The sequence below is a fragment of the Zootoca vivipara genome, chromosome 1, assembly GCF_963506605.1.
Source record: "Zootoca vivipara chromosome 1, rZooViv1.1, whole genome shotgun sequence".
Lineage (NCBI taxonomy): Eukaryota > Metazoa > Chordata > Lepidosauria > Squamata > Lacertidae > Zootoca > Zootoca vivipara.
Genome location: NC_083276.1, coordinates 14,983,680 through 15,010,186, shown reverse-complemented (window position 1 = coordinate 15,010,186; position 26,507 = coordinate 14,983,680). Strand labels below are relative to the sequence as shown.

General features: G+C 42.3%; 1 protein-coding gene across 1 annotated transcript in view; it reads left to right on the top strand.

The window, feature by feature from the left end:
* Positions 1 to 3,210: 3,210 nt before the first annotated feature.
* The window catches only part of WDR20 (WD repeat domain 20), a 48,889-nt gene continuing 25,592 nt past the window's right edge, over positions 3,211 to 26,507 (top strand). The window contains exon 1 of the mRNA XM_035105763.2: positions 3,211 to 3,508. Within this exon, the coding sequence (XP_034961654.1) occupies positions 3,245 to 3,508 (264 nt within the window). The 5' untranslated portion in view covers positions 3,211 to 3,244. The remainder of the gene's footprint in view (positions 3,509 to 26,507) is intronic.

The window sequence follows — 26,507 nt, the reverse complement described above, 5'->3', positions numbered from 1 at the left end:
TTCTATTAACATTTATTCTTTGCTATTTAGATACATTTTATAAAGTTTGGATTATCTATTTGGATAATCTATTATATGCATGCTGTAAAATGTGATATGGAATCTGTACCTTGGAACACTGGAATGTGCAGCTGTGAGATGACACCTTTGCAAGGGGCCTAGCTTATAGTTTGCTACCAGGCTATGCCTGCTTGCGTAGTTTCTCTTCCTATGGGAAATTAGTGAAACAAATGCTTTCAAGGTCTATTGCTACTTAGGATTGCCGGTTCCAGATTGTAACAAGGTTGCTGTGCAATCATATGCTTGTTAATGCACTATGTTCAACAGGGTTGAACATCATAGGGTTGTGCACAGGACAACAGCCTCAGGCAGCTCCTAGGAGTTTAGTTGTACAGTATTAGTCTGTTGCAGCAAAAACAGCAATGAATTTTGTAGCACCTGACAGACCTAGCAATTTTATCAAGGCATAAGCTTTCACAGACTAGCGTCCATTTAATAGCTCAGTCAGCAGAGCATGAGATTGTGGTCGCTTCTAATCCCACAAATTTATGATTCTATCTATACTAGCAGAAACTTATCTTTACATGTGTATTTTATATACTTTGATGTCAATAATGCCTTTCTTTGTTACCACAAACTGCTTGCTATAGAACAGGCATAGGCAAACTCGGCCCTCCAGATGTTTTGGGACTACAACTCCCTTCATCATTGACCACTGGTCCTATTAGCTAGGGATGATGGGAGTTGTAGTCCCAAAACATCCAGAGGACAGAGTTTGCCTATGCCTGCTTTAGAAGCTGCTTTCCTCCTACAGAACTGCAAATTATAAACTGTAATTTACCCAGGTAGGATTGTAGTCTTTCTTGAAATGTTTAAAACAGGCACAAACACAAGTCTGTCCCCCCTCACCCCCGCGAACATAGTTTATGTGGCATTCAGGACACTTGCATTCTGTAACCTTTATTACATAGCTAGACTTGCAGCTATGAAGGTGATATTGTGCTTTATGTACTAGGTCTTGAAAGAGACAGTTTCCTTGAGATAAGTGCAGATCACATCACAACTGGATTCACAATGATTTGGCCCAGCTTTCAAAAATAATTCACATTGGTTTGAAGGTTTATGAAAAGCAATGAAAGGAAGTTTACAGGTGGCTTTTCCTTGGCTTTTTTTGGAATTGGTTCTTTTGAGATAATTTTCATTGTCGTTGCAGATACATTGTATTACAGGCATTCCCAAACTGCTGCCCTCCAGATGTTTTGGCCTACAACTTCCATGATCCCTAGCTAACAGGACCAGTGGTCAGGGATGATGGGAATTGTAGTCCAAAACATCTGGAGGGCCAAAGTTTGGGGATGCCTGTTGTATTATCTGTAAGTCCAGCCATGTAATAGATGTTCTAAAAAGCAAATGGCTCGGGATGTGACATGCAGTATGTTGCAAATACCACCATAGACCTTTGTACCCATTTCAGAAATCACAAGTCAGCAGCCACAATGGAGGCTATTGCAAGATTAATAATAATAATAATAATAATAATAATAATAATAATAATAATTTAAATGTCCACAGCTATTCAGACTTAGAAATATTCCAAGGAGAAGCACCATCCAAACTCAGGACACTACTTATTTCCTATATTTTTGTCCTGTTTTCTAGACTATCATCTCCACATAAATGAAAACAACAACAAACAAAGAGATAAAAAGCATAGGCCCTGACATCAGGCTTACAAACTCAAAAGGTAAGACATACAAGGGAAGGTGAGTGAACAGGATATGTAGAGCAGAAAGATAAGCCTTTCAAGGCCGAAACACAGTGGTAAGCTGTAAGAATTTTCATCCAGTGGATTGTGAAATCATTTTATTAAACAGAGGTTCCTCAATGGAATTGTACATGCCCATTCTTATTATTTCTGAGGCTTACAGATCCTGGTATTATTATTTTTCGGGGCACTATACCTTGTAAACCTCCCCCACCCTTTTTCCTGCCCCCAGATCTTTATCCACCCCCTGCACATTCCTATCAGCCCTCAAAGGGGTCAATATCATTTTGGGCTGAAGGACAGAGCCCAGAGCTCACTTTTTTCTGGAGACTCTCTCTCTCTCTCTCTCTCTCTCTCACACACACACACACACACACACAGGATCTTGCTATTGTGAGGATTACAGTATAGTCAGAATCTCCTATATTGCAACTTGAATCCATTGGTTTGGGTTCTACCCTCTGGAACAGGAGAAAACAAGCTTGCTCCATCCTCCATATGACCGCCCTTAGCTATTTGAAGATGGCAGTCATGTCTCCTCTCAGTCTCCTCTTTTCCAGGCTAAACATACCTAACTCCTTTAACTGTTCCAGATCCTTTATCATCAGGGTCACCCTCATCCGCACACGTTCCAGTTTGTTAACTTCTTTCTTAAATTGTGGCGCCCAGAACTGGACACAATACTCCAGGTGTGGCCTGACCAAGGCAGAATAGAGAGGCACTATGACTACCCTTGGTCTAGCTCCTTTGCTGGAAGCAACAATACAAACCGCACAGTGAAGAAACAAAAGCCTACCATACGCATTCCTTAAGCAATGAAGAGCATGTGCAGAGAGCTTATCTCTAGATTATCACGATCTATTTACTTACACTCCGCCTTTCTCCCTTACGGGAACCGAGGCGGCTTAAGAGAGAGAGAAAGCAAGAACCCCCTCAAAAGATAGGGGGGAAATCTTTTTTTTAAAAAAAAAAATCGACATTGCTATCATTAAAACTATATCCATATATAAAATCTACGAAAGCCATACGAACAATTTCAAAAAAACACAACAGCAGGGCAGCAGCCCTTTAATTAACAGCAACCGCTCCGCCCCTTTCCTAGGTATCTCCTTGCACGCCTCCTGCCAGCTTTTGCCCTCCTCGCTTCTTCCTTATCTCTCTTTCTCCGCCCCCTTCCGCTCCGGAGGCTCCTCCCTCTCCCCCCCTCTTCCTACCACCTGAAAGCTTTGCCTCGCCCCGCCCCTCCGCATCCCCAAATGGGCGCAGCCGGCGCAGGCGCGGCGCCGCGGTAAACAAGGGGCGGGGAGGAAAAGGCCTGAGGCCCCGCCCACATCGCGGCGTGAACGTTCCACGGGCTTCCCTTCCCTTTTGCTTTCGGGCAAGGGGAAGCGAGCTTTCCCCCTTTTCTCGGCGGCAGCGGCGGCGGCGGTGCTGGCGCCTGCGCGCTGGCCTCAACATCCGGGCACTGGGGCAGGATGAATGCTCCTTTCCAAGATGGCGGCGGAGGGAGGAGGGAAGGAGATGAACGAGATTAAGACCCAGTTTACCACCCGCGAGGGGCTGTACAAGCTGCTGAGCCACTCGGAGTACAGCCGGCCCAACAGGGTGCCCTTCAACTCGCAGGGCTCCAACCCCGTCCGCGTCTCCTTCGTCAACGTCAACGACCAGAGCGGCAACGGCGACCGGCTCTGCTTCAATGTGGGCCGGGAGCTCTACTTCTACATCTACAAGGGGGTCCGCAAGGTAAAGGGACGGGAAGGGGAGGGCGCCGCCGCTCGGAAGGGGCTGCCGGCGCCGCGCTGAGGGAGGCGGCGCGGCCTGAAAAGGGGCGCTCGGGGCTGGCGGGGTGGCATGAAGGGGCGCCCGGCCCTCTCTGGCTGGGCTCACCCTCGCCGAGAGGCTGCCTGACTGGCGTGACCGCCTCCGCCGCGCGGGAGCTGTCAACAAACACGTTTCCCTCGCTTCCTTTAAAAAAAGAAGGGGGAAGAAATCCGTTAAAGGGTCCCCCACCCCTTGTAGCTTTTTTGGGTAGGTGGGTGGGAGGGAGAGAGGGAACTTTGCGTGGTATGGAGAGCAATGGAGGTGTCCTTGCCGGGCTCAGTAGTATAGGGCAGGTTACACAGGTCCCTCTTAACTGCTGTGGGTCTTCACTTTGAATAAGATAAAAGTAAATAGAAGCGGGGAGGCGGCAGCAAGACTTTTTTTCCTTTTTGCCTTGGAAGACTTTAATGTAACCTGCTCTCTTGACAGGAAGCACAAAAAGGTGTCTCTGGAAGTATGTGTGGGTGGACTGCTGGGTACCTTTAAAAAGTTGGCTGCCGTGGTCTTCAAGGAAGAGCAATAAAATAAGAAGGGTCAAGGGTGGACTTCTTGTTCTGTTGATTTATTTTTTTCATTTTAAGAAGCGCTGTTAGCTAAAGCAGTATTGATCATTTTGGTTTTCCAGGAATGCTGTAAGGTATTTACCCTTAAACAAAGCTGGTCTATAGGAGCCCTTCCAGCTCTCCGTTTACAGGACAAATGGATCTGGATGTGTTCATTTTCATTCACTGCCTCGTGAAATTTTGGGAGGAGAAAATTATTTTGTCGTCATTGTGTCAACACCCTTTCGAGGTGCATGTAGTTGGCAAGGCTTGGTAGCTAGGAAAACTGGGAATTTTGATGTAGAAAGTGAGGAGTTACAGCAGTGTCCTGGTTGGTAGTGAGTTTTGGTTGGAAAATGTTTTCAAAGTAGTGCAGATTCTTGTGTGTTTAATGTAAATGTAAGTGCTTATATGAAATAGAAACAGCTCTTAAGATGAGCCTGCTGGATCAGGCCACTGGTCTAACTAGTCCAGCACCTTGTTCTCACAGTGGCCAGCCAGATGCCTGTAGGCAGCCTGAAAGAGAAGGGATAAAGTTTTTTTAGCCATTCACTTGATATTAAATAATATGTCATCACAGTTAAGTTTATTTGGATAGTTTGGAAAGTTTGCACTTTCATCTGTGAGTTGGGTGCCTGACTAAATCATACAATTCCATGTTAATGAACATAGGCATGTAGATAATAGTAATGATAATAACTAACAATAATAATATCTGGTACCTGCTGTATTATATTGAAATGCCAGTTTCCTACTCAGTAGTAACATGATGGGTTAAATTGCCAGTGAAAAATCAAAAACTCTAGTTGAGGATCAGTTTGCAACAACTAGCCCTACAGACCTATTTTTAAGTATCCCCTTAAGCCCAAATCTTGTACACATGCACCTGTGCCTTATATTGATGCAAGCTTTTCATTTCAAAAGGAGAAAACAGAGACCTTCTGACTATATAGAAATTAAGTGGTGTGCTAATTAATATTGCCAAATGAAGCTTTGTGGTTTCATTTCATAGCCTGATGAAGTTATTACCACATTTTAATTGCTTGAACTTTATCGTTTCTATGGCTCTTCTGTCTGAGATTCAGTGCCCTAATACATAATTAAAACATTAGTTCATCTTTCCTCAACAGCCAAAAAAGAGTTCAAGAGTAGCTTTTAGATCACTTTATTGAAGAGGAAAAGGAAGAAAGCCCCTACTCTCATGCTTATACTTTAAACAGGCACAACACAGAAGTAAAATGGCTAGGGATGGAGGAGGCAATAAGCAAACTTGGCTACAGGTTCTTTGTTTTTCTCTATTGACGAGTTGGGGTGAAAAAGTTAAAGGTGAGAAGCGGCAAAAAACTTGCTGGTCCATCAACTGCACTGGTGGCGCGGCCCTACCTCTCTCCTCTTTCCCCATTGCTGCAAGTGGATATAATGGCTGCTGCCAGGTGACAGTTGCTGAAGGAAGGAGTCTGGCTCCTCAGTAGAGCTGTCAATGACCACTCATGCCTTCCCTTGTTTACAACCAAATGCTACCCATGGGAGCTAATTTTCAAGATGGCCCAGTCTCTGAGCCATTAAATTTCTGTGGCACCAGTTATCACAATTGTAAAATATGGGGGAAGGAGTGTGCAGTTTGGAAGTATGACAGAGATCTTGAAGGGTTATCAGACTAGCAGTAAATGGTCAACAAGGAAACCAGTATATTTTGTTTGGCTTTCTGAAGCCATTTAGATTCTCCCTTTTGATTAAAAGAATAATGTCATACTGAATGAATGACAGTAAGCTCTGTTGAGAAACATCTAGTATATTTCAGATTCAGCTGTAAATATTTTGAAAGGCAGTGCAAAAGTCAAGAAATACTTTAATTTAGCAAGTTGGCTAGAGCCTTGTATAGCCTTAAAAAGTGCTTGAATCAAAAACAGTATCTTAGCTGGCAGTTCTCAGATTTCTATGTTAAGAAATTGATGTTAAAGGTTTTTGTAGTTTTTGCTATGCATGGTAATCTTTGATACAGGCGTTTTGATACAGGCATTTTGTATGAGAGGCCGTTTTGGTTTAAGTAATAATTAAATGTTTTAGACATCTTTTCAAAGGAACTTATAGGGTTCTGTTTTTTCCTTGAAGAAAGCTATGGAAGAAGAAAGTAGAAAATGTGAAACATTATGTTCTGAAAATGAAACTTTTTAGTTAGAATGCAGCAATCATGTACTAAACCAGTGATGTCAGGTGGACATCTTTAAAAACACTGAACTTTTTCCAGTGGTTCACTTTTCCGTGGAAATTTAATTGCTTCATAAGTTCATTAGTAACAATGAATGGATGCCAGTTGCAAATACAATATTAGGCAAGCTCAGCAGTTTAAAAGTTGTAGTTAACGTTTTTCAGAAGATTATCCCTATCAAGTGTGAGAGAATACATGCATTTGTAAGTTGCAGGTGCAAGGGAATAAAAACAACATGTTGATTATTTTCAATACCCTTTTGCCTTAAATTCAGAAAATGTAAGGTCATTAAATTTTACAAGTATTCTAAAAGAAATGTCTACATAATATATCATTTAAGCCACTTCAAGTGTGCTTTGTAGGGCAACTTTTTTGGAGTGCTTTTATCTTTGTTTCCTAAATGGAAGTAAAATAAACATACTAAACTAGATCACTTTCTATGCATCAGAAAATTTCCCAGTGCAAACTGAAAAATTTCTTAAAAACCGGTGTAATGGTTAGAGTATTTGACTAGAACCTAGGAGGCAAGGGTTCTGATCCCCACCCATGGAGCGTTCTAGGTGGCTTTGGGCCAGTCACTATCTTGCAGGCTAATAGACCTCACAGGGTTGTTTTGAGCATGAAATGTAGTGGAGAACCATGTATGCCACCTTGGGCTGTTTGCAAGAAATGTGCAATATAAATGTAGCAATAAAAAAATCAGTATACAGTGGTACCTTAATCCGTTCCAAAGTCCGTTCTTAAACCGAAACCGTTCTTAAACCGAATAGTTCGTAAACAGGGCTGTTCTTAAACTGAGATACCACTGTACTTACATACATTATTTTCAGTTATTTGTAGGACTGTAGGATAAGTCTATAGAATCAGATAAATAGTATTTATCTTCCTGTTTGCTATTTGAAGGCCAGTGTTTATTCATGGGCTATCCAGATTCCCGTGTTCTTGCTCAGCTGCCTACTTCTGAAATCTCATTGTGTTGATTCATTCCCCCTAAACCTGGTTGTAATAACATTCCAAGTGAAGACTAAAGTCTCATGTCTTTGCACATCACTATCTCTTTGGTTGAAATTTATTAGCATTTGTTACTAGTATTTATATACTGTAACTAGTGTAACGGGGACTTTACAGAACAGCACAGGTCCCAACATACCTTTTAAAACACGATACAATTGCAAATCTTTATGTTAAGCCTGCTCAGGGATTGCATGCCCCTAGTGGAATTTTGGCCTTCAACCCTTTGAAATAGCAAACCATGTTTATCAACTGTTACTTCATATTCTAAAGCAAATTGTGATAAACATGTTCATTTTTTTGTACAAAGGTAAAAGACAGAAATTCCTCTGGGTGTTTTTGCAAGTTCTTGAACATGTTTACAATTAGGTATTTCAGTTTAAGCTCTTTGAGGCAGAGACTTGTCTCTTTGTTCTGTAAAACACCTTTAACAACAACAACAAAAAGTTCTTGTGTCCATGTTGATGACGCTTGTACTGAAATATCAGTTTCCAAAGCAGTTCACTATAAGAGAAACAAGTTAGTGTGGTTAGCAAGTTGCTGATCAAAACACTGAGTACAAATTCTCTTTGAATCATCCTATTTCTGGTTTTTGGATCCCAGCTTTTGAATATTTTTTTGCTGATGACCAGGGCAGGCTCAAGCAGGTAGCGCGTCCTGGTGCTGAGGGGCGGAGATCGTTCTGGCGCCCCCGCCCTCGTAGGGTGCCCTGCGCCACCGGGGGTCTACCTAGAGCCGGCCCTGCTGATGACTGTAGGCTCGAATGATGGAGCTGAATCTTGGGAGTTCATACTTCATGCTTCCTATTCTTATTTTGCCTACCTGTCTCACAGGATTGTTAGGCCACAGTGTTGTTCTGAACCACAGTCAGAAATTAGCTAGTTGTGTTTTGCTACTGGCACAGATCCAATTGCGACCGCGCGGAGATCTCTGGATGCCATGTTGCTGACTGGGGAAAGCAAAACGTCACTTAGAGAAGGATCTGAAATATTTTCCTTGAAGCTTGAATTTGTTTTATTATGGATTGTTTTACTTGATGTTTTAATGTATTGTAAGCAGCTTTGAGATTTGTTCTATGAAATATAAAGTGGTATAGAAATGAAATGAAATGAAAAGCAACAACAACTTCGGGGGGGGGGATGGTGCCTAGACATTCCATTGTGTCGACTATAACCTAAGTTTGCCATTTGGCAATTCGATTATATATCTGAGTTTCTAATACTGTTCTGAACTCTTTGGAGAAAGAGTAGGAAACAAAAATATCAAAGTAAGTGCTAATTGAAAAGATAACCAATTTTATGGCTCTATACTACCCCAAGAATCACCAGGCTCCCCCCAAATATTAAACAGAAGCATTAAAGAACTAGTTAATATATCCAACACCCATGTACCAATCACCTGTGAGTAAATTCGTATTTTCTGTTTTGCTGAAATTATGCAAATTATCGTCATCGTTTGACTTTGTCATAGCTTGTTTGTAATTGTTAGTGGCAAACACTCATTGAACATTGACAATGTCCTGTGGGAAGTACTGGTATTCTAGGGTCCATATTAACGCTGTTGTCCTATTCCCAGTTGCTTGAGAGTACAATTATGTTTAGTTCTTACATTTGAGCAGAACTGTACAGGACTGCACTGTAAATATCACTTTAGATAGATTACCTATGTATTGACCCACTCTGTATTTGCATAGTGCTTTAAAAAGTAAAAAGGGTAGATTTCCCTTCCATTTAAATGTGTATGTGAATCCATATTGGATTGGAATCCAGATAATTGGACTATGTTCTTGTTACTTCACAACACGGAATATATGTATTATCTTGCCTTGGTCTTTAAATTAATTAGTCTGGGAGCTGAGGAATGCTTTGTTTGTGTGTATGTGTTGGCCTTAACTTTAGATGTCTTGTAAAGGGCATATGACTTTGCTAAAATGTAGATTTTTTTTTTTAAAAAAAAGAGGTAGCCAAACAGAATGAGATACAGGATATTCAAGTATTATAAACCTGCAGGAAGATGTCTAGTTACTGAGGAGGAGCCTGTCCTTAAAGTTCTAGCCTGTCAAGACAAACTACTGATAAATACTGCTTTTGAAGTTGCATCTGTAAAACAAGAAATTGATCTCTTTTTTTCTTGCAAAGTATTTGAAAGTCTTAAGCTATTCTGTCATACCAACTGTAATGATACATAGAAATAACAATTCATGTATTATGATATAAGCTTTTGTGTGCCAGACTCCACGTCATCAAATATATTTATATATTTTATGACATTTTTATCCTGTTCTTCCTTTCAAAGAATCTCAGAGTGGCAATATCTGAAGCATAATATTTGTCAGGCCAGGCATACACATGGTTCAGGAGAAATGGAGAAGACAGCGGCCAGAGGGAAACAAAATGCAAAAAGGAAACTTTTGACTTTGAAAGCATGTGCCACAATAAATTGGTTAGTCTTGAAGGTATCACAAGACTGTTTTTGCTGCAACAGGCTAAAATGGCTGCTACTCTGGAAGTTTTGTAGAAAGGCCATGCTTCTATTAGGCTTGCCTCTTTTCTGCATTTGAAGGTAGATGTGTGTCCAAAGACATAAGTAGAGGTGAATTTTTTAAAGCCAGCTTTGTGAGTACTGAGGATTAAGGGATCCAAAATACATGTCAGAAATATGGTGCAGGTTTCTGTTTTTCCATCGCTGGGATTGTATGTTTTATTTTGCTTTGTCACAGATAAAGCAGTAGAGCCCTGGAATAATTAATTTATTCTAAATTGCCCTTCTGTCAACCCTGTAAATTTCATGTACCCAGCTGCAACTGCCATTGGCTCCCTTGAATATTCTTGAATGGTAGATTACTGCAGGGATTGACCTGGTCTTGTGTCTTATGTTCACATGCATCATTATAATCCACGGTGCATACTTGGGATCTCTGACCAATTAAGGTATAACTAATATGTTTTAAGCAATACTTGGTATGCACCATCACTTTTTACCAGAATCCCAACAACCAGTAGCTCCTAGGCAGATTCCCAGAAACTGGCCAGTTGTTCATCCATGGTGCATAGTCTGTTTTTGCTCACCCTTGAATTACTGGATGGCATCTAGAAAAGTTCGCTTTTTAAAAATTCTCAGACTGACGTATCAGATTGCTATATGGTTTACCAAATATTAATTTTTAATGTAATGTCGCTAGTGTGGGAAGGTTAACAACGTCCATGGCTTAATCATATGAAGCTCTTGACCTGCACTGAGGCATGGCAAATGATTGTCTAATTGTCTTAGTGTAATACATCTTGGCTTTCTGCATACAGGATAGCTAATTTAACATGAAGTAAAGAGTTGCCTGATAAAATGCTTGCTCTTGGGTTAAGAGCCAGATAGCCTGTCATTTGTACCTAGATGCGCTGAGGTACATAAAAGTTTAGACCAGGGGTTCCCAACAAAACTTTCTCAAGGACCCCTCATCGAGCTGCTAATGTGACAAGGACCCCCAGTAATTCCTAATCCTAAAATTAAAAAGTGAGAGCCAAATTAAGAGTCTTTTTATATTTTATATTTATACGTTTTTTACAGTTACAACAGAGTACTCCATCAGTATACAGTTAGTTTTAATTTTCAGTTCTTAATGAGATGAACCACTTTTTAACCAACGGTCCATTTTTAACTACGCAAACTGTAGCTTCCGCGAAAAACAACGCTTTGTTTACAAACACTACTGTTTTGCAAAGAGGCAGCGTGCGCCAGGGAGGAGGGAGGGGAATGGAGAAGACAGGGTACCTGCGCAGTAGCGCACAAATGAAGCCGACGTGCGCAAAGCATCTTGGGGAGGTGAGCGTTAGTAGAATGCGTGCGCTGCCTCTTTGCAAAACAGTAGTGTTTGTAAAGCGCCACCTAACGGCATACAGCAGAACTACTGCCTCTATCTAATTCTAGTTTTGCGCTAGACTCTGCTCATGCAGGAAGCGGCCAAAACAAAAAATCTGTTATCATACGAAATATATTTAATATATTTTTTATTCTAATCGCATCTTGCGGACCCCTCTGGCATAGCTCGCGGACCCCTGGGGGTCCCCGGACCACCTGTTGGGAACCACTGGTTTAGACTACAGTTAAAGTGACAAACAGAAATACTTCAGTATCTTTGGCTTCCAGAGTATTGTACCTGATGGTTTCTCTTCTTTTGTTGGAGTTGAGATGATTTGTTATCTCTGGATGCCTTCACTGTCCATGCAAATTAAGGGTGGGGTACCTCTGCCCCTTGGGCCCAACTGTGTCTCCCCACTGGCCCATCAGGCCATTTTGGCCAAACATGACCACTTGCATGATCCCTGTGGGGCAGGAAAAACCTAGCTCAGCTGAAAGGGCATTTGCAGGCACTGTTGATTAGCTTGTTAACAGTGTCTGAAAAGTGCTGTGCAGATAGCACCTTGAAAGGTGCTTCTGAAAAATCCTGTAGGCAAAAAGGTTCACGAGGCGCTATTGTGATGCCAGATGATTGACATGTGGATGGCTCTGCCTACCTGTCAGACTTGACCTGTAAGGGTTGGGGGAGATAATGATAAAGCTCTCTGGCCAGGGCCAGTTCCTCACCCCTGATGTAAACAACAGTTCTCTAGGAAAGCAGATTTATGGTATTGTGTCCATTACTGGAATTGGATGAAATGTGTAACAATGGTCTTGGAAAACAATATGGCATAGACACTCTAGATGTGTAAGCAGCTTGCTGCATAATCCTACACATGTTTACACGGAAGGAACATAGAAGTACCACTGTCCTAGGTAAATGTAAAGGTACCCCTGACCATTAGGTCCAGTCTTGGACGACTCTGGGGTTGCGGTGCTCATCTCGCTCTATAGGCCGAGGGAGCCGGCGTTTGTCCACAGACAGCTTCCGGGTCATGTGGCCAGCATGACTAAGCTGCTTCTGGCGAACCAGAGCAGCGCATAGAACCTCAGTTTACCTTCCTGCCGGAGCGGTACTTATTTATCTACTTGCACTTTACGTGCTTTCGAACTGCTAGGTTGGCAGAAGCTGGGACTGAACAACGGGAGTTCACCTCGTCGCGGGGATTCTAACCGCCGACCTTCTGATCGGCAAGCCCTGGGCTCTGTGGCCTAAGCAGGGCTAATTCACAAATATAGGTAGGACTCGCTCATAAGCGACCTAGAGTTAGAAGTGAGCACTGAGATGGTCAAGCTTGCTGATGATACTAAATTGTTCAGGGTTGCTAAAACAAAAATGTGAAGAGCTCCAAAAGGACCTCTCCAAACTGACTGAATGGTCAGTAAAATGGCAAGTGCAGTTCAGTGTAAACAAGTGCAAAATGATTCACATGGGGGCAAAAAAATCTTAATTTCATGGTGTCTGAACTAGAGGTGACAGATCAGGAATGAGGCTTTAGGGTCATGGTAAATAACTCGATGATGATGATGTGAACCCAATGTGCAGTGGCTATGGAAAATGCATAGTGTCAGACTAGGATCTGGGAGATCAGGGTTCATATCCTCACTCACAGTCATGAAGCTCACTAGGTGACCTTGGGCCAGTCACAGCCTCTTCGCCTACCTCACAGGATTGTTGTAGGGATTAATTTAGGAGGATTTACTAGCTTTAGTCTTAAGAAAGCTGGAGGTGCCAGCCAGAAGACAGTCATCAGTCTGACATCTGGAGATCTCCATGTCATTGAAACTGGATCTGTGCTGTCTGCAAAATGCGCTTGGTGCCTGGGGAATTTCAAACACTGCTTGGGGTACCCTCCAGAACAGCATGAGAGTCTCTCCTTCCTCCTGGATCTCAGTTTCTTCTGTCCATAGGAGTCTTTCCTGTTATGAATGGGGAAGTCTGGATCCAACTGTAGTTTTAGCCAAAAAAAATCACAGGATTATAAGGATTTATCAGACAAGGCTTTTATAAGGATGCTTGAGAACTTTTTTGAAGCTTTTTATAGTGCTTTTCTGAAATGATTATACTCAACAGTGTTATTGTTTTCCTGCATTTCAGTCATGACTTCAGACAGTTTGTGGCTAGTGGTTCTCTTCTGGCTAGTTGGAAAGGGGGCAGTAAAGTTTAGTAGTTTTTATTGTATGTAAATTGCATTTTTGGTGTTTCAGAAACAGATAACTGTAGTAATACTCATTCCTCAGTTGGTTTCTGGGTAGTATGTTAGCAAGTGATTTATCTTGTTAACTGCCTCCACTGTGTGGGGAACTCTGAGCTCAGTTGCAATTCTGATTCCTTGAACATGTTCTTCTAACTTCAAGATTACATAAATTGAAGCTTTGAAGATGGGATATTTACAGTACTTTCTCCCTGCATTTCTGAGGTCACCATTTCTAGTAACATGGTTATTAAGCTAACAAACAGTGGAAAACAGCCTAGAAACTTAAAAAACAACAACCCTATGAATCCATTTTTCGTACAGCATCCACAGGATGGCTAAATCTGTGGCTGTATTCAGGATAGAGTTGATTTGTTTAAGTATGTTAACTATTCTGCTATTCTAAAACTAGGTACAGTAAAGGTAAAGGGACCCCTGACCATTATGTCCAGTCGTGACCGACTCGGGTTGCTGCGCTCATCTCACATTATTGGCCGAGGGAGCCGGCGTACAGCTTCCAGGTCATGTGGCCAGCATGACTAAGCCACTTCTGGCAAACCAGAGCAGCGCACAGAAACGCCGTTTACCTTCCCGCCAGAGCGGCACCTATTTATCTACTTACACTTTGACATGCTTTCAAACTGCTAGGTTGGCAGGAGCAGGGACCGAGCAACGGGAGCTCACCCCGTTGTGGGGATTTGAACCATCGACCTTCTGATCGACAAGCCCTAGGCTCTGTGGTTTAACCCACAGCGCCACCTGCGTCCCTTTCTAATACTAGAGGGTGAGCTTATTTAATACGGGGATGTGGGACCTATGGCCCTCCAGATATTGTTGGACTCTAACTCCCATCAGCTTGCTGGGCCAGCCGATGGGATCAAGGCTGCAAGTTCCCCATCCCTGTTTTAATATAAAGAGGTGATTATTTCCTCCACCCACCTCACATTGGTAGAATTTAACACCTACAGCCTGAATTCTGGCATCCTTTTTGTAGGGATGTCAGAGATTTCATATGGCATCCTCTTCATTAAAACTTGGGCTTTACTAGTAAGCTATGATTTTAACTCCTTATCTCTGGGCTTGGTTGTGGTCCCCAAAATACTCACACTAATTTGTGACTGAGGATATGTGCAACTTTTTGAGCTCTATAAAGATGTTCACAGCTTTAAAAAAATATGTATTTGCTTTTCAAAATCAGTTGTCTGATGAAAGCTTTTGTTTGGGGGCTAAAGTAGATATAATGGCAGCAGTCGCAAGTGTTCTCTGTGTTTGCCCTACTAGCATATGGAATGGGGTGTGTCTAATTTAAACATCAGTCTCAGGGTCATTGGTACAAGCAACACATTATGCAAAAGGATTAGTACAAAATACATGTGTGCCCTACATTGTGACTGATGTGCAAGCAGTGAAGTGTTGGGGTATGTTGTAAAAATGACTTGCTTCTAAAACCTTTTTGAAAGTGGCAAAATAAAAATGGGCCCTCCTAATCCTAAGCATCTCAGCTCAGTGGAACCTGAAGCTGGGCAGGTTGTTATAGCTTTATTGGTTAATAATCAGTCTTCACTGTACTGGAACTATCCAGACATCCAGCTGGCTGGAAGAACTGAGATGTAAAAGAAAACTATCTTGCATATCTTTAATAGGCCAGTGCTGTGGTCTGTGAATGAAACAGCTATGCAAACTAAAGAATAGTGGAAGAGTTCCTTCTTTCTGGAAGAGGGTAGTCTTAATTTTTTTCTCTTTTACCTGAGACGGTTGAGTTGCAATTAGGAGAATGTTTTTCTGGACCTCAGCTGTTAATAATGTACATTGCCTATTCAGAAACTGCAAAAATGGTATTTATAAAATTGCACAGTTAGTCAGGCCATAAGGCTGCCTACAGCTGAGGCTTGCATAAACAAACAACGATACAACACAAATTAAAGACACCACTTGTGTAAACATTCTAGGCTACAGGGGCACCAAGAAGTGGAGAATTAGCAAACTAGAAATCATAACACTAACTTGGGGTCCCTCTAAGGTAGGTGGTGTGGGACATGCATTTGAAATCCTTTTATTATTTTGTATTGCATATTTAATACTGTATTTTATTCTTTTAATTTTTGTGAGCTTCTTGAGAGAGTAAGTGTTTTTGGGCAGCCCTACAATTATTGTAAATTGAGGTCTTTGTGTTTTTTTTAATGAATTGTTTTAACTGAGGAAATAGGTACAGTAAAAAAATTACCACCACAACCAGAACCCTGGAAACTATAGTTTTGTAGTTGTGCCATATATGCACCCCCCCACTTGACTCCATATTAATTCTGAAAAATCACTACCCCTTGGCACCATAATCACTTAATTTATACTGGTCCTTCTGCAATAAGACAAACTCCCTCTTGATTTCCTGTACAGTTGTCCACCAGCTCTTAGCCTAAATCTTATTGTTGTTGTTGTTGTTTAGTCGTTTACTCGTGTCTGACTCTTCGTGACCCCATAGCACGGGTGGACCATAGCATGGACCATAGCACGCCAGGCACTCCTGTCTTCCACTGCCTCCCGCAGTTTGGTCAAACTCATGTTCGTAGCTTCACGAACACTGTCCAGCCATCTCGTCCTCTGTCGTCCCCTTCTCCTTGTGCCCTCCATCTTCCCCAACATCAGGGTCTTTTCCAGGGAGTCTTCTCTTCTCATGAGGTGGCCAAAGTATTATAGCCTCAGCTTCAGGATCTGTCCTTCTAGTGAGCACTCAGGGCTTATTAGTGCACTCAAAAGAACTTTCATGACTTCCATATCATGGACTTTCATGACTTCCATATCTTATATATCACTAGTAATTGACTGTATTGATTTCCAGCTGTTATGGTTTGGTTAAGGCATAGCGACCAAAGTGTATTTTGGTGCCTGACTACCTACAAGATATAACACCTTCCTTTCCCTGCTTCGCTCAAACTTTAGTTTTGTCATTGCATCTCAGTTGGATGAACTGTAGTTGCTTCCACCCAGGAATTGCTTCCAAACTATGACTCCAGAAGGTTTGGATGCAGTTTCTGGTTTGCAGTAACCATAGCTTGTCAAGGCTGGATTTTGCAGCAAGCTACAAAAGGGAGGAGGAACGCCCCCCGCCAAAGTTTCTGAACCATGGCTTGACAATGATATCTGAATTGGATTGGTGAAGTCAAGCTTTACTAAAACATCACTTGCTTTGCCACTGAGGGACAGATTCAGCTAACTGGTCCCAGTAACACAAACCCACACAAGGACTTATTGTAGTGCAATGGGGAATAACCCCTCCCCTCCCACCATGTGCTCCACCAAATTGGCTGCTGTGGGGCGGGGCGAGCAGGATAACTTCCACATCAGCATGCGGGGGAAGGAGACGGGAGATCATTCCATTGGGCAAGCAGAAATGCTTGCACTGATGGGTCAATCTCCTTAGTGCTGTGTTATACATAGAGAGATATGTAGTAGATTATAGCCTGCATTTTGTCACAAGTCCTCAAAGCAACTAACAGCTGCACGCTCATAAAACAAAACAAAACAGCAGGAGCTGGATTGGGTGGCAGTTGTGTTAATTGGCTCTGAGATGGGATGTGGGAAAGACAGCCTGACAGGAGTAGGCCCCGATGTTACCCTTGATTGCTTCCCTCACTCTTTCCATAGAAGAGATCACCTCTGTCCATTTCTGCCATGCCACATATCTTCTCTTGCCAAAATTGGTAAGTGGTGCAAAACCCTACTCTATCTAAATGCCATTCTTGAGCTTGAAACCAAACTATTCTCGTAAATCTGTTTGGCTTAGAACACTGTTGCAGGATTGCTGAAGATTGCACATGTGACCATATCGTCTTTTCTTTGTGTGTATATATGTTGAATATGTGTTGCACAGGCTTTGTGTAGCTGTGTTGTGGGAAGTGAATGAGAGGATCATATGCATCCTTTTATTTGGCTCAGATAAAGTATAGAAGGCTGTTTTGTGTGGAAGGGTGTGTGACTTGCACCTTGCCTCTTAGGGGCGGGCCCCAGAGATTGGCACAGCAGTTCTAGTAACAACAGCTGATGGTGCCAGCAGCTGCTTTAAACCCTGCATGCTAAGAAAGTTTCTCTCAGGAGACAAAGTCCCTGACAGAGGCAAGACCTGCCCTGGTGTGGGTGTGTATGTGAGCAGGTGGAGGGAGGGAGGATGCAGTGAAGAAATATCTTTATGCTCCTGAGACACGCCAAGCTTTCTACACAGCCAGTTCCAGATTGGGTCAGTTCCAATGCTCATGCCCATTCTGCAGTTATTAAGGCAAAAGATGCACTGAATACTTCTTCATTGTGGCTGATAACTCCTCATCTACAAATGGGCTGCAGTCCCTTTTTATTTGTTAGGATGCAGAAGAAGTTGTTTTTTATTCTCTAGCAGGGATAGGATGAGAAAACTTTCTGGAAAATGGTCTCATTGACATTGTTTTCATTGCATTAAGCAGCAATAGAGTCCAGTTTAGATGTTATGTCAAAACAGACTTTTACCATACTGTGTATCTGGTTATAGAACCTTGTTCCTTTTCTGAATCAGTTATCTCCAAGAAGTGACTGTCTAAACATCCTGCACAAACTGAGAACCCTTATTCCAAGAAACCACAGATTCCCTCAGCTTCATACCTTTTCTCATTTAAATGTTTAAGGGATCAATAATCTCTTCCCTTAACCTAGAGATATGTCAAAGAATGGATGTTCCCATGATAAACATGTTGCTAATTATTTTGAGGTTGCAGTTGGTGGCAAGCATATATAATATGATCTCTTCCTCCAGTAGAAATCTTTGAGGCCGCCCAGTATTTCTCCTCAGTGACACAAGTTGGCATCTCACAGACTAGCTTCAATCACAGCTATTGCATACTCTCCTCAAGGATCCTGAGAAACCACATGTGGCCATTACACATTGTCTCTGGCAACAACACAGTGAATGTGGATTCATATATGTGGATTATAGTGTCCAGAAGTTCCAAAACTCAAGATGGAGATACTGGAAAGCAAAATGACAAATGGCAAGTGAAAAAAAATTCATTGCCTGGAATGAGTTGTGAGGTGTGGTTGATGTTAAGATGGTGCATTTGTTGCCTTGATTCACTACTAAGTCCATGTGCAAACAGGAGTGACTGTGCTGGTCCATGTCAGATGGCACAGATCATTTTGATGGAGGACAAGGATGAAAATGGCTGAGAACAGCCAAGCCATTCAGACATCTCAGCTCCCTTTCCCAAATCCTTGCATTGTCCTGAGGCCAGGAAATGAGTTTCATTAAGAGCTAAACTTGAAAATGTTGCTTCTACCAAAGCTTCACTCATCAGCTTCAGGGCTTATTTATACCTTATAATAGTCCCATGGCTTGCTTCCATGTTTTTAAGTGTGGGTTTGGGGACTGGGTCATCCTGAGAATGGAGGCAGAAACTCTCCCAAGCCATCATTGGTTTCAGCAGGGAACTCTGGCATGCAAAGGGCAGAGAGCTTGACTGTGCTTTGCAGCATCAAAAAACAACAAGAAAAAGTTGGGTAGCAACCGTGAGTTAAAATTACCAATGCAGGGGGAGAGGAGAACCAACACTTCATTGTGAAGTACTTAAGCCAGATGTGGGGTGTGGATGGCAGCTTCTATTTTAGACATATATTTATTATATTTATATATGTTAATCCAAACATGTTCTCTGCATGAAATACAATTTATAATTTGCAGTGCTGTAGGAGGGAAGCAGTTTCTTTCAAAGAAAAGTAAGCAGTTTGTGGTAACAGACAAAGAAGGGCATTATTGACATCAAAGTATATAAAATACACCTATAAAGGTAAATTTCTGCTAGTATAGAATCATACCGTAGAATTGTAGGGTTGGAAGGGACCCTGAGGTTCATCTAGTCCAACCCCCTGCAATAAAGGAATCTCAACATAGCACCCATGACAGATGGCCACCTAACCTCTGCTTAGTAGAAATTGATAGAATAAGATTTAAGCTTAGCCTTTGGCTAATATTTTTTCTTTGAAAGAAAAATGCAAGGCGGAAAGAATAAAATCTTATTGGGTGTGGGAGAAAGTTTTATTTATTTTTTACAGGGTAGAGGGCCATACCCTAAAACAGGCATCCCCAAACTTCGTCCCTCCAGATGTTTTAGCCTACAATTCCCATCATCCCTGACCACTGGTCCTGTTAGCTAGGAATCATGGGAGTTGTAGGCCAAAACATCTGGAGGGCCGCAGTTTGGGGATGCCTGCCCTAAAAGGATCCTTTTTTTCAAATGAGTATGGCAGAACCTTGAGCCCATGTCTCCTTGGGCAGCCTGCGTCCAATATATGCTTCCTCCAAAGCAAGCTGTCTGGGGTTTGTATAATATTGAACATCCTTCCCTGGAGTTCTGCCTCTGAAGTGCCTTAGGGACATTGATGAGTAATGATCACCAGCTGCAACACAGTCGCTGGACTGACTGAGTCAAAGTGCTCATGAGCAAGTGATGGTTTTCCCATCTCATTGTCCTTCTGGTGCCCTTGCAGTGTTGTGTGGAGGAAGGGTACTGCCTGAAACAAAAGTTACCCCTTCCTTGGGAAGTGGGACTCTTACGTGCATATAGTCTAGGAAAAACTGGGTATGGATAAATAAATGGACGAGGAGAACAAAGATCTGTGCTCAAAGTAGTTGCGCCCAGGCCTTGATCCTATAAGGCAGGTGAGCCTCTGCACCTTTGACCAGCAGTTGCAGTTGCAGTGGCTGGAGCAGAGCACATGCTGCTCATGGACTCGAGCATTTCTTCTACACAATTGAGAGTATTGAAGCATGAGGAGCAAGATGTGGGAGATGTGTGTAGCAGTTAAACTGTGAGGCATGGCACCTTTCCTCCTTGTGAACATTTTTGAAGCAGCGGAATATAATCTCTGTTTTGAATCCTGAGGCAGAGTTCTGAGAAGGCAAATGGTGGCAATGAGCTTTTCCTGTATTTGTGCTGAGGCTAGGCTAGGCTGAGGCCCTCTCTTTGTGCAGTCTGTCCTTCCACCATAGATCTTCTCACCAAAGTTCCCATTGTGGAAACTATGTGAGACCCAAGTGATGTGTGCTCTGTCATCTGAGTAAGGGGCTTCCTTAGTGTGGGGCGGTTTGTATACTGGTGTTACTGTGCTGCAATTAGGTGCAGTTAGAGTCTATGGTCTGTCACAGCAGTGTAGGTGGTGGCAGGGAGAGGAATAATGTATTTTGGCAACTCATTTTCAGTTATTTTGCCAGCAAAGAAATTGGGCTAAGCTTGATCCTCACCACCTGCTGCCCATCTTGGCCACTCCATCAATAGTTCTGCCAACAGTGAAGATATGTTGCTGTCTCCGGGACTATCAGCTAACATGATTGGTGTGGTGTGTGCCCAAGATACATCAGCATTGGGAACGTAAGCCAGTTAAGATGGTATCCTTGAAGTTTGAGATTGTAGTGTGAGCTACCTTGGGTTGGTAAAATCTTAATTGGACTGATGTGCTGGTAATCCCTTGGAAGAGGCTTTGCTATGACTGCTTCAAAAAATCCTTAATTAAAGGACAAAATAGTTGGTTCTAGTTTTTCTCCTTAGCAATAAAACATACAAGCAGCTCAGAAATATCTAATGTCTCGCAGAATACCAATGTTCTACCCCAATATCTCGTTCTGAGGAGAGAAGAGAATTATTATTCCAAATGACTTCAAGCTGCAAATACAGGAAAAGGTGGGCAGCCGTTATGGAGGGAGGATCTGTCCAAATGAGCAGTAATTAAAATGGAGTGCTGAATATTTGAAGACTTAATAGATGCAGGAAAGAAGTTGCTGCAACTAGAAAGAGAGGGAGTAGGAAAATAAGGCCTTTGCTACATCCTTTTTATAGGATTTATAAAAGTGACTGAGAACAGGGATTGGGAGGCATGGCACAGGAGACACTGTAATTATATTTTCAAGTATAAATAGAAGTCTGTCTGGGATTGCAGTTCCTGGAGGCATCTGTGTGTGTGGCACTAAATAAGTTTCTCACTCTGGTGATGGAGTTGAGAAGCAAATCAAAGTAGAAGGTTAACTAGTTTTACATTTTTAACCAGAGCAGGAAAGTACTAAATTTGTAGGCAGTGTGTCATGAACACATGCGAAACCTAATTTTTCTATTTCTAGAATCGCTGTAGCTTTATGTGTTACTGTTGTAACACTTTTTCCTGATTGTGTTGGGACTAGAGTCTTAACATTTGGGTGGGGGAAAGTAACATGGTTTTTCAGAACTTGTCGAGGAGCCTTCCAATGACTTTTGACTTAAGTTCAATAGAAGTTTAAATTGTTATTGCCCATTCTTTCTAACTCAAGAACTGTAACATAAAATGATTTTCTAGGAACGGTTAATTACTTTCTTGCCTGAATAGGCAGAAATCCTCCGCCTAACTGGCATGTATACATCAAAATTTTTCCCATTGCCAGTGGTGTTTTATTATTATCTTTGTACCCTCTTAACCCTCAGATTTGCTCAACAAAACTGATTATTGATTAATGAGCTTAGATTATTATTGTCTTCATAGTTTTTCTTTAAGCTATCAGTAATATTATACCACATCTTTCTTGATCATCACTGTTTCTGTAAAATTAGCATGATTTAGAGTTCAAAGAGTACATTTGATTAAAGCAGAGAGTGATCTAATTTAGGGATGTCACAGGGATGGATGTAGCCAAGATTATAAAGAAGCTGAACAATATTTATGAATTAATGGGTGTACAGAGAATGAGGAGCTCACACATAGCTGTCTATAACCTATTGATTGGAACAAAAGGATATTATTTGAATGGGAGTGCTCCTTTTGCCCTGCTCCCTTTTGCCTGGCTCCAGATTCATTTTATTTCTCCAAGATGGGCTGTTGGGGATTAAGGCCTCTCACCAATGTCAGGGAGGGGTTAATCTGGCATGCTTTACTGGATAGTGCAATGTTTGGAAGGGTGAAGGAGGTGCCCTAACCAGATAGGCAAGAAGGCTTTGCATAGCAGGTGAGAATAAGGAAGTTGAGAGGTACTGCAATTTTAGACACTGATCCAAAGGAGGAAAAGGTGTGAGTAGCTTCTTCTTTCTTCAGCTGTTTGGAGTTCTGGCTCATCATCTCCTACCTCAAACAATCACCCCACTGCCCTTTTACCTATTGGGCCATGTTGTGGAGTTTCCAGAAAATTGTTCCATGCTCTAAATTAGGATCTTATTCGTCATGTTTATTTTGACTAATAGTAAACAACTTAAGAAGTACCGTGTACTCTGACAACCGTACATGCTATATAGCGCCAGCATTTTTCCAGCAGCTGAAGGGATTTGAATGAGAAGGTCTGATAAGGAGGGAAATTAAAGCACACTAAGAATTGAAGGCACCGAAACAGTTGTCTACAATTTTTGGCTTTCCTTGCTGGCCATGCGAAAAACTCGATAGATACTGTATTTTCCCGTGTATAACACACACCCGTGTATAAGACAACCCCTACTTTTTGGGACTCAAAATTAAGGAAATGGGGAGAGATTGCCCAGAGTTGTTGAGCTTTTTTTGGGGGGGGGGATTGCCCAGACTTCTTAAGCTTTTGTGGGGGGGAATTGCCCAGAGTTGCACAACTCACTGAAGCCATCAATCGTCTGCCTGCTAGCCACCAGCAACCGCCAAACACATGGCCACTTCCCACAGCAGCAGCCAATCACCAGCACACATTGCCGTAGCCCAAAAGCCACCGCCAAATCACCGCTTAAAATCTCCTGCTCACGGCTGCCACCAATCGCACGCGCTCTCCCCCCACACTATCCGTGTATAAGACGACCCAAAAAAATTAACAGTTCTTTATAATATAACAACCTCATCTTATACACAGAAAAAGACAGTAACCCCTTCTCTACATTTCCTGAACTCAAGCACAAAAAACATTGGGGGCAATGAAAGGCAGTCTGTTCCTGAATAACCAAGCTTGTCTGGCAACATAGCTGTAGGTAACCCTTAAGTTTCTGCCTAGTGGCCCAGGTGGAAGGGATCTCCATAGAAAGATATCTGCCACTTTCTACAGCTTCAAAATTGGGATAAAGGCAGGCTGCTCACTACAGTGAAGTTACATACTTGCCACAGTGAGCATAACTGGACATATTCCCTGTTGTTATGCTAAATTTATCAAACTCAAAGCGCTTTGTATTGGGCAAAGTAATGTGTTATAAGTAATGTGGAGTTGTAGGGGTGGAGAGAGACGTGGAAAGAGAAGGAAGGAAGGAAGGAAGGAAGGGGGGTTGGTGAAATTTCATTATTTTGCATCGTAATGGTATATGAACAAAGTTTTGTGTCAATGTCCCGTAAATAGGTACCTTATTTTTGTTGGCGGAATGAGAGTCCGGAAGGCCCAGGGCATAGTTGGTTGCAGATGGCTGGTTGCCTGACTTCTGTAGAATTAAGAAACAGGCTCTAGTCTAGTGCATACAGCTGCATGTGTGATTAGGAGCCCTGACCAGCCATCAGCACAGACCCAACACCCCTATAGCCTGTTCTCACTTTTTGCTCAGCGAGCAGAGGTTGTGCAGGCAGGGCTTCTGCATGTTTGGTGAAAAGGGACAAGATAAGTAGCCACAATCCCACTCGCCTCCATGACTAGATGGAACATGAGAAAGTACCTACTGTATAGTTATGGGAATGGGGGTGGAGACAACTTACAACTTTGAACATGCCCAGTGAAATTGCATTTATTCATTATGATGCTACTAACTCATTTTTATGAAAACGTTCTTATGCATGGAAAATGTTCTGCCCCACATCACTGCTAGTACACTAGGATGGGTGAGGAGGTAGTAGGAAGTGAAAGAGAGCACATTTCCAGGAGGGAACACACTAAAATGCCAGCTTGTCTTCTAGCAGTGGTGGCTGCCAATTGCTCCAAAACCCCAGCATTCATTTTCACTCCCACCCCACCAGTTGACTACCTGCATGCATATGACGGAGTAGCTGCATATGGCACCATTTTGAGAATATGTGAATTCCTTTCTGCTGGCTGTCAATTACAAAGCCAGACTTCCAAATGTTACTAAACCAGGTTAACAAGTTGTACGATTATGAAACAAATGAGGCTAATTGCTTTCACGTTGTTATGCTGCTAGGGCGCATCTTTTAATTGTTTCAGTTGGACCTTGGGGAAGGGAGAAGTCTACAGCAGAAATCATTTTGAGAGAGCTACTGAAATTGAATTGCTCAATAATTACTGAGGCCTTTTAAAATTGCGTCTGACAACATTTTTTGTCTCTGCAAAACCTTTCCCTACTCCTCCGATAGGAAAACACCTGCTAGGGAGGGAAATTTGAGACCAGTGTATATAAGCAAGGAGAACAGTAATCTTGTTCACATGCTTTAAACTTGTTTTTTCTGTCTCAGTGAACATGGGAAATCTTTCATACAATGAGTGTGAAAGCATTTTGCAGCAATATTTTGGGCAGCAGACAAATAGTTGTACACATGACACTGCACAATCACACTGAATAGCCCCACAACCCTGTTGGCTTTCTACCTGCATGCTTTTTGTTCATGGTCTTCTACAGTTGTGAAGTTGGGATTTGCAAGATAAAGTGGGAAGGTTATCTGCCCTTGCCTACTGGCCCTATTGCTAAACCTGTGCAGGTGGCAGGTGGTTACCTTGCGTGTTTGCTTAAGTGTTTACCTTAATGCTTTGTCACTGAGGCTGAGACTCTTGTCTGCTGGGATTCTGCTAATTCTTGTAGAACTGCCACCATCTCCCTCCTTCTGCCTACTTGTTTCTGTCTGCCATCTCCCTCCCTCCCTCCCCCTTCTCTTTTCTGCTACAGTACCTTCCTTTCAAACACCAGCCAGTGTTCCAACTGGCCAATCTGGAAGTGGAGGAATGCAGTAGTAGGTAGTGGCGGTGGCAGCTTACACCCTGTGAACTACTGAGTGCTGAGGAGTGGTGGCAAAGAGTTGTGAGCTTGGCACCAGTGGTACCAGGAAAGGAGAGGGAGGTGCAAACTCATTGTGTGGCGGTGGAGTGAGGGGCAGTCTTTTTGCAGTTGCAGGGAAGGGACCATTGGCACACAGTCCCAATATTACAACCAAACTATGGGTTGCTCGTAATCTGGCTGCAAAGGGCTTACATGGTCACTTATTTACTCTCCCCTTCCATCCTGCACTTCCTGGTTTCTGTCAACCACACTTTATCCTGACACCAGAATTGCTCCGACAGTGGTTACCACAAAGTTCTATCAAAAGCATACTATGAACCTTAATCTTCCCAATTCAGACATCATGTCAAGCTATTGTCATTGAAAATCAAGAAGCTTAGAAGAGAGTTGGCATTACCATGAGCTTGCTTTTCCCTCTTGTGTCCCCAATGGTGAAAACCTGTTTTCATTGGTGCCATGTTATTAAAACCAGAGTTGGTTAGAGCTCCTTAAAGAGAATGTGTGTGTTTCATACTCTGTGATCTTCTCAAGATGGCATACTGTGTTGGCTCGAGGTTTCTTGATCTTTAGATGTCTGTAACCATGCTGTGCTGTTGTTATCTCTGACAAGTTCCTGTTTGAAGCTCACTTGCTTAAGCTAATCCGCTTTACGTTTACAGTACAACTGTTCATTTTTCTTCCTTTCAGTGGACTGGTGTGTTTTTTTTCATGCCACCAAGCTGTACTTTTGCAAAGCATTCTGTGGTTCAACATAAATGCACTTGTTCTGACAACTTGCTGTTTTCTCTTCTCCTATTCAAAAGTTGTTCTTGTCTTCCTTCTTTGGCATAAGTTCATTCACATCTTAAGTACCCTGGAATAGAAACTGTGTTTCCCATACACAGCTTATTGCAGTCATGCAGCATAGAAGATCTATAAATCAGACCTGTTAACCAACCTATGCTTACATACTGTTTGTGTGTGAGGGAGCAGATGAGCAATGAATTTCACCACTTACTGGCTGCAAGGCAATTGTGTTGCTGGTACTAAATGTTTCATTATGGGGTGGGAAATTGAAACGTTTCATTATGGGGTGGGAGATGAACTTGTGATATTTAAGTTGAACTTCCTCCTCCTCCTAGTGTTCTATGAAAAATCATTCATTTTGGGAACTGTTGCTGTAAA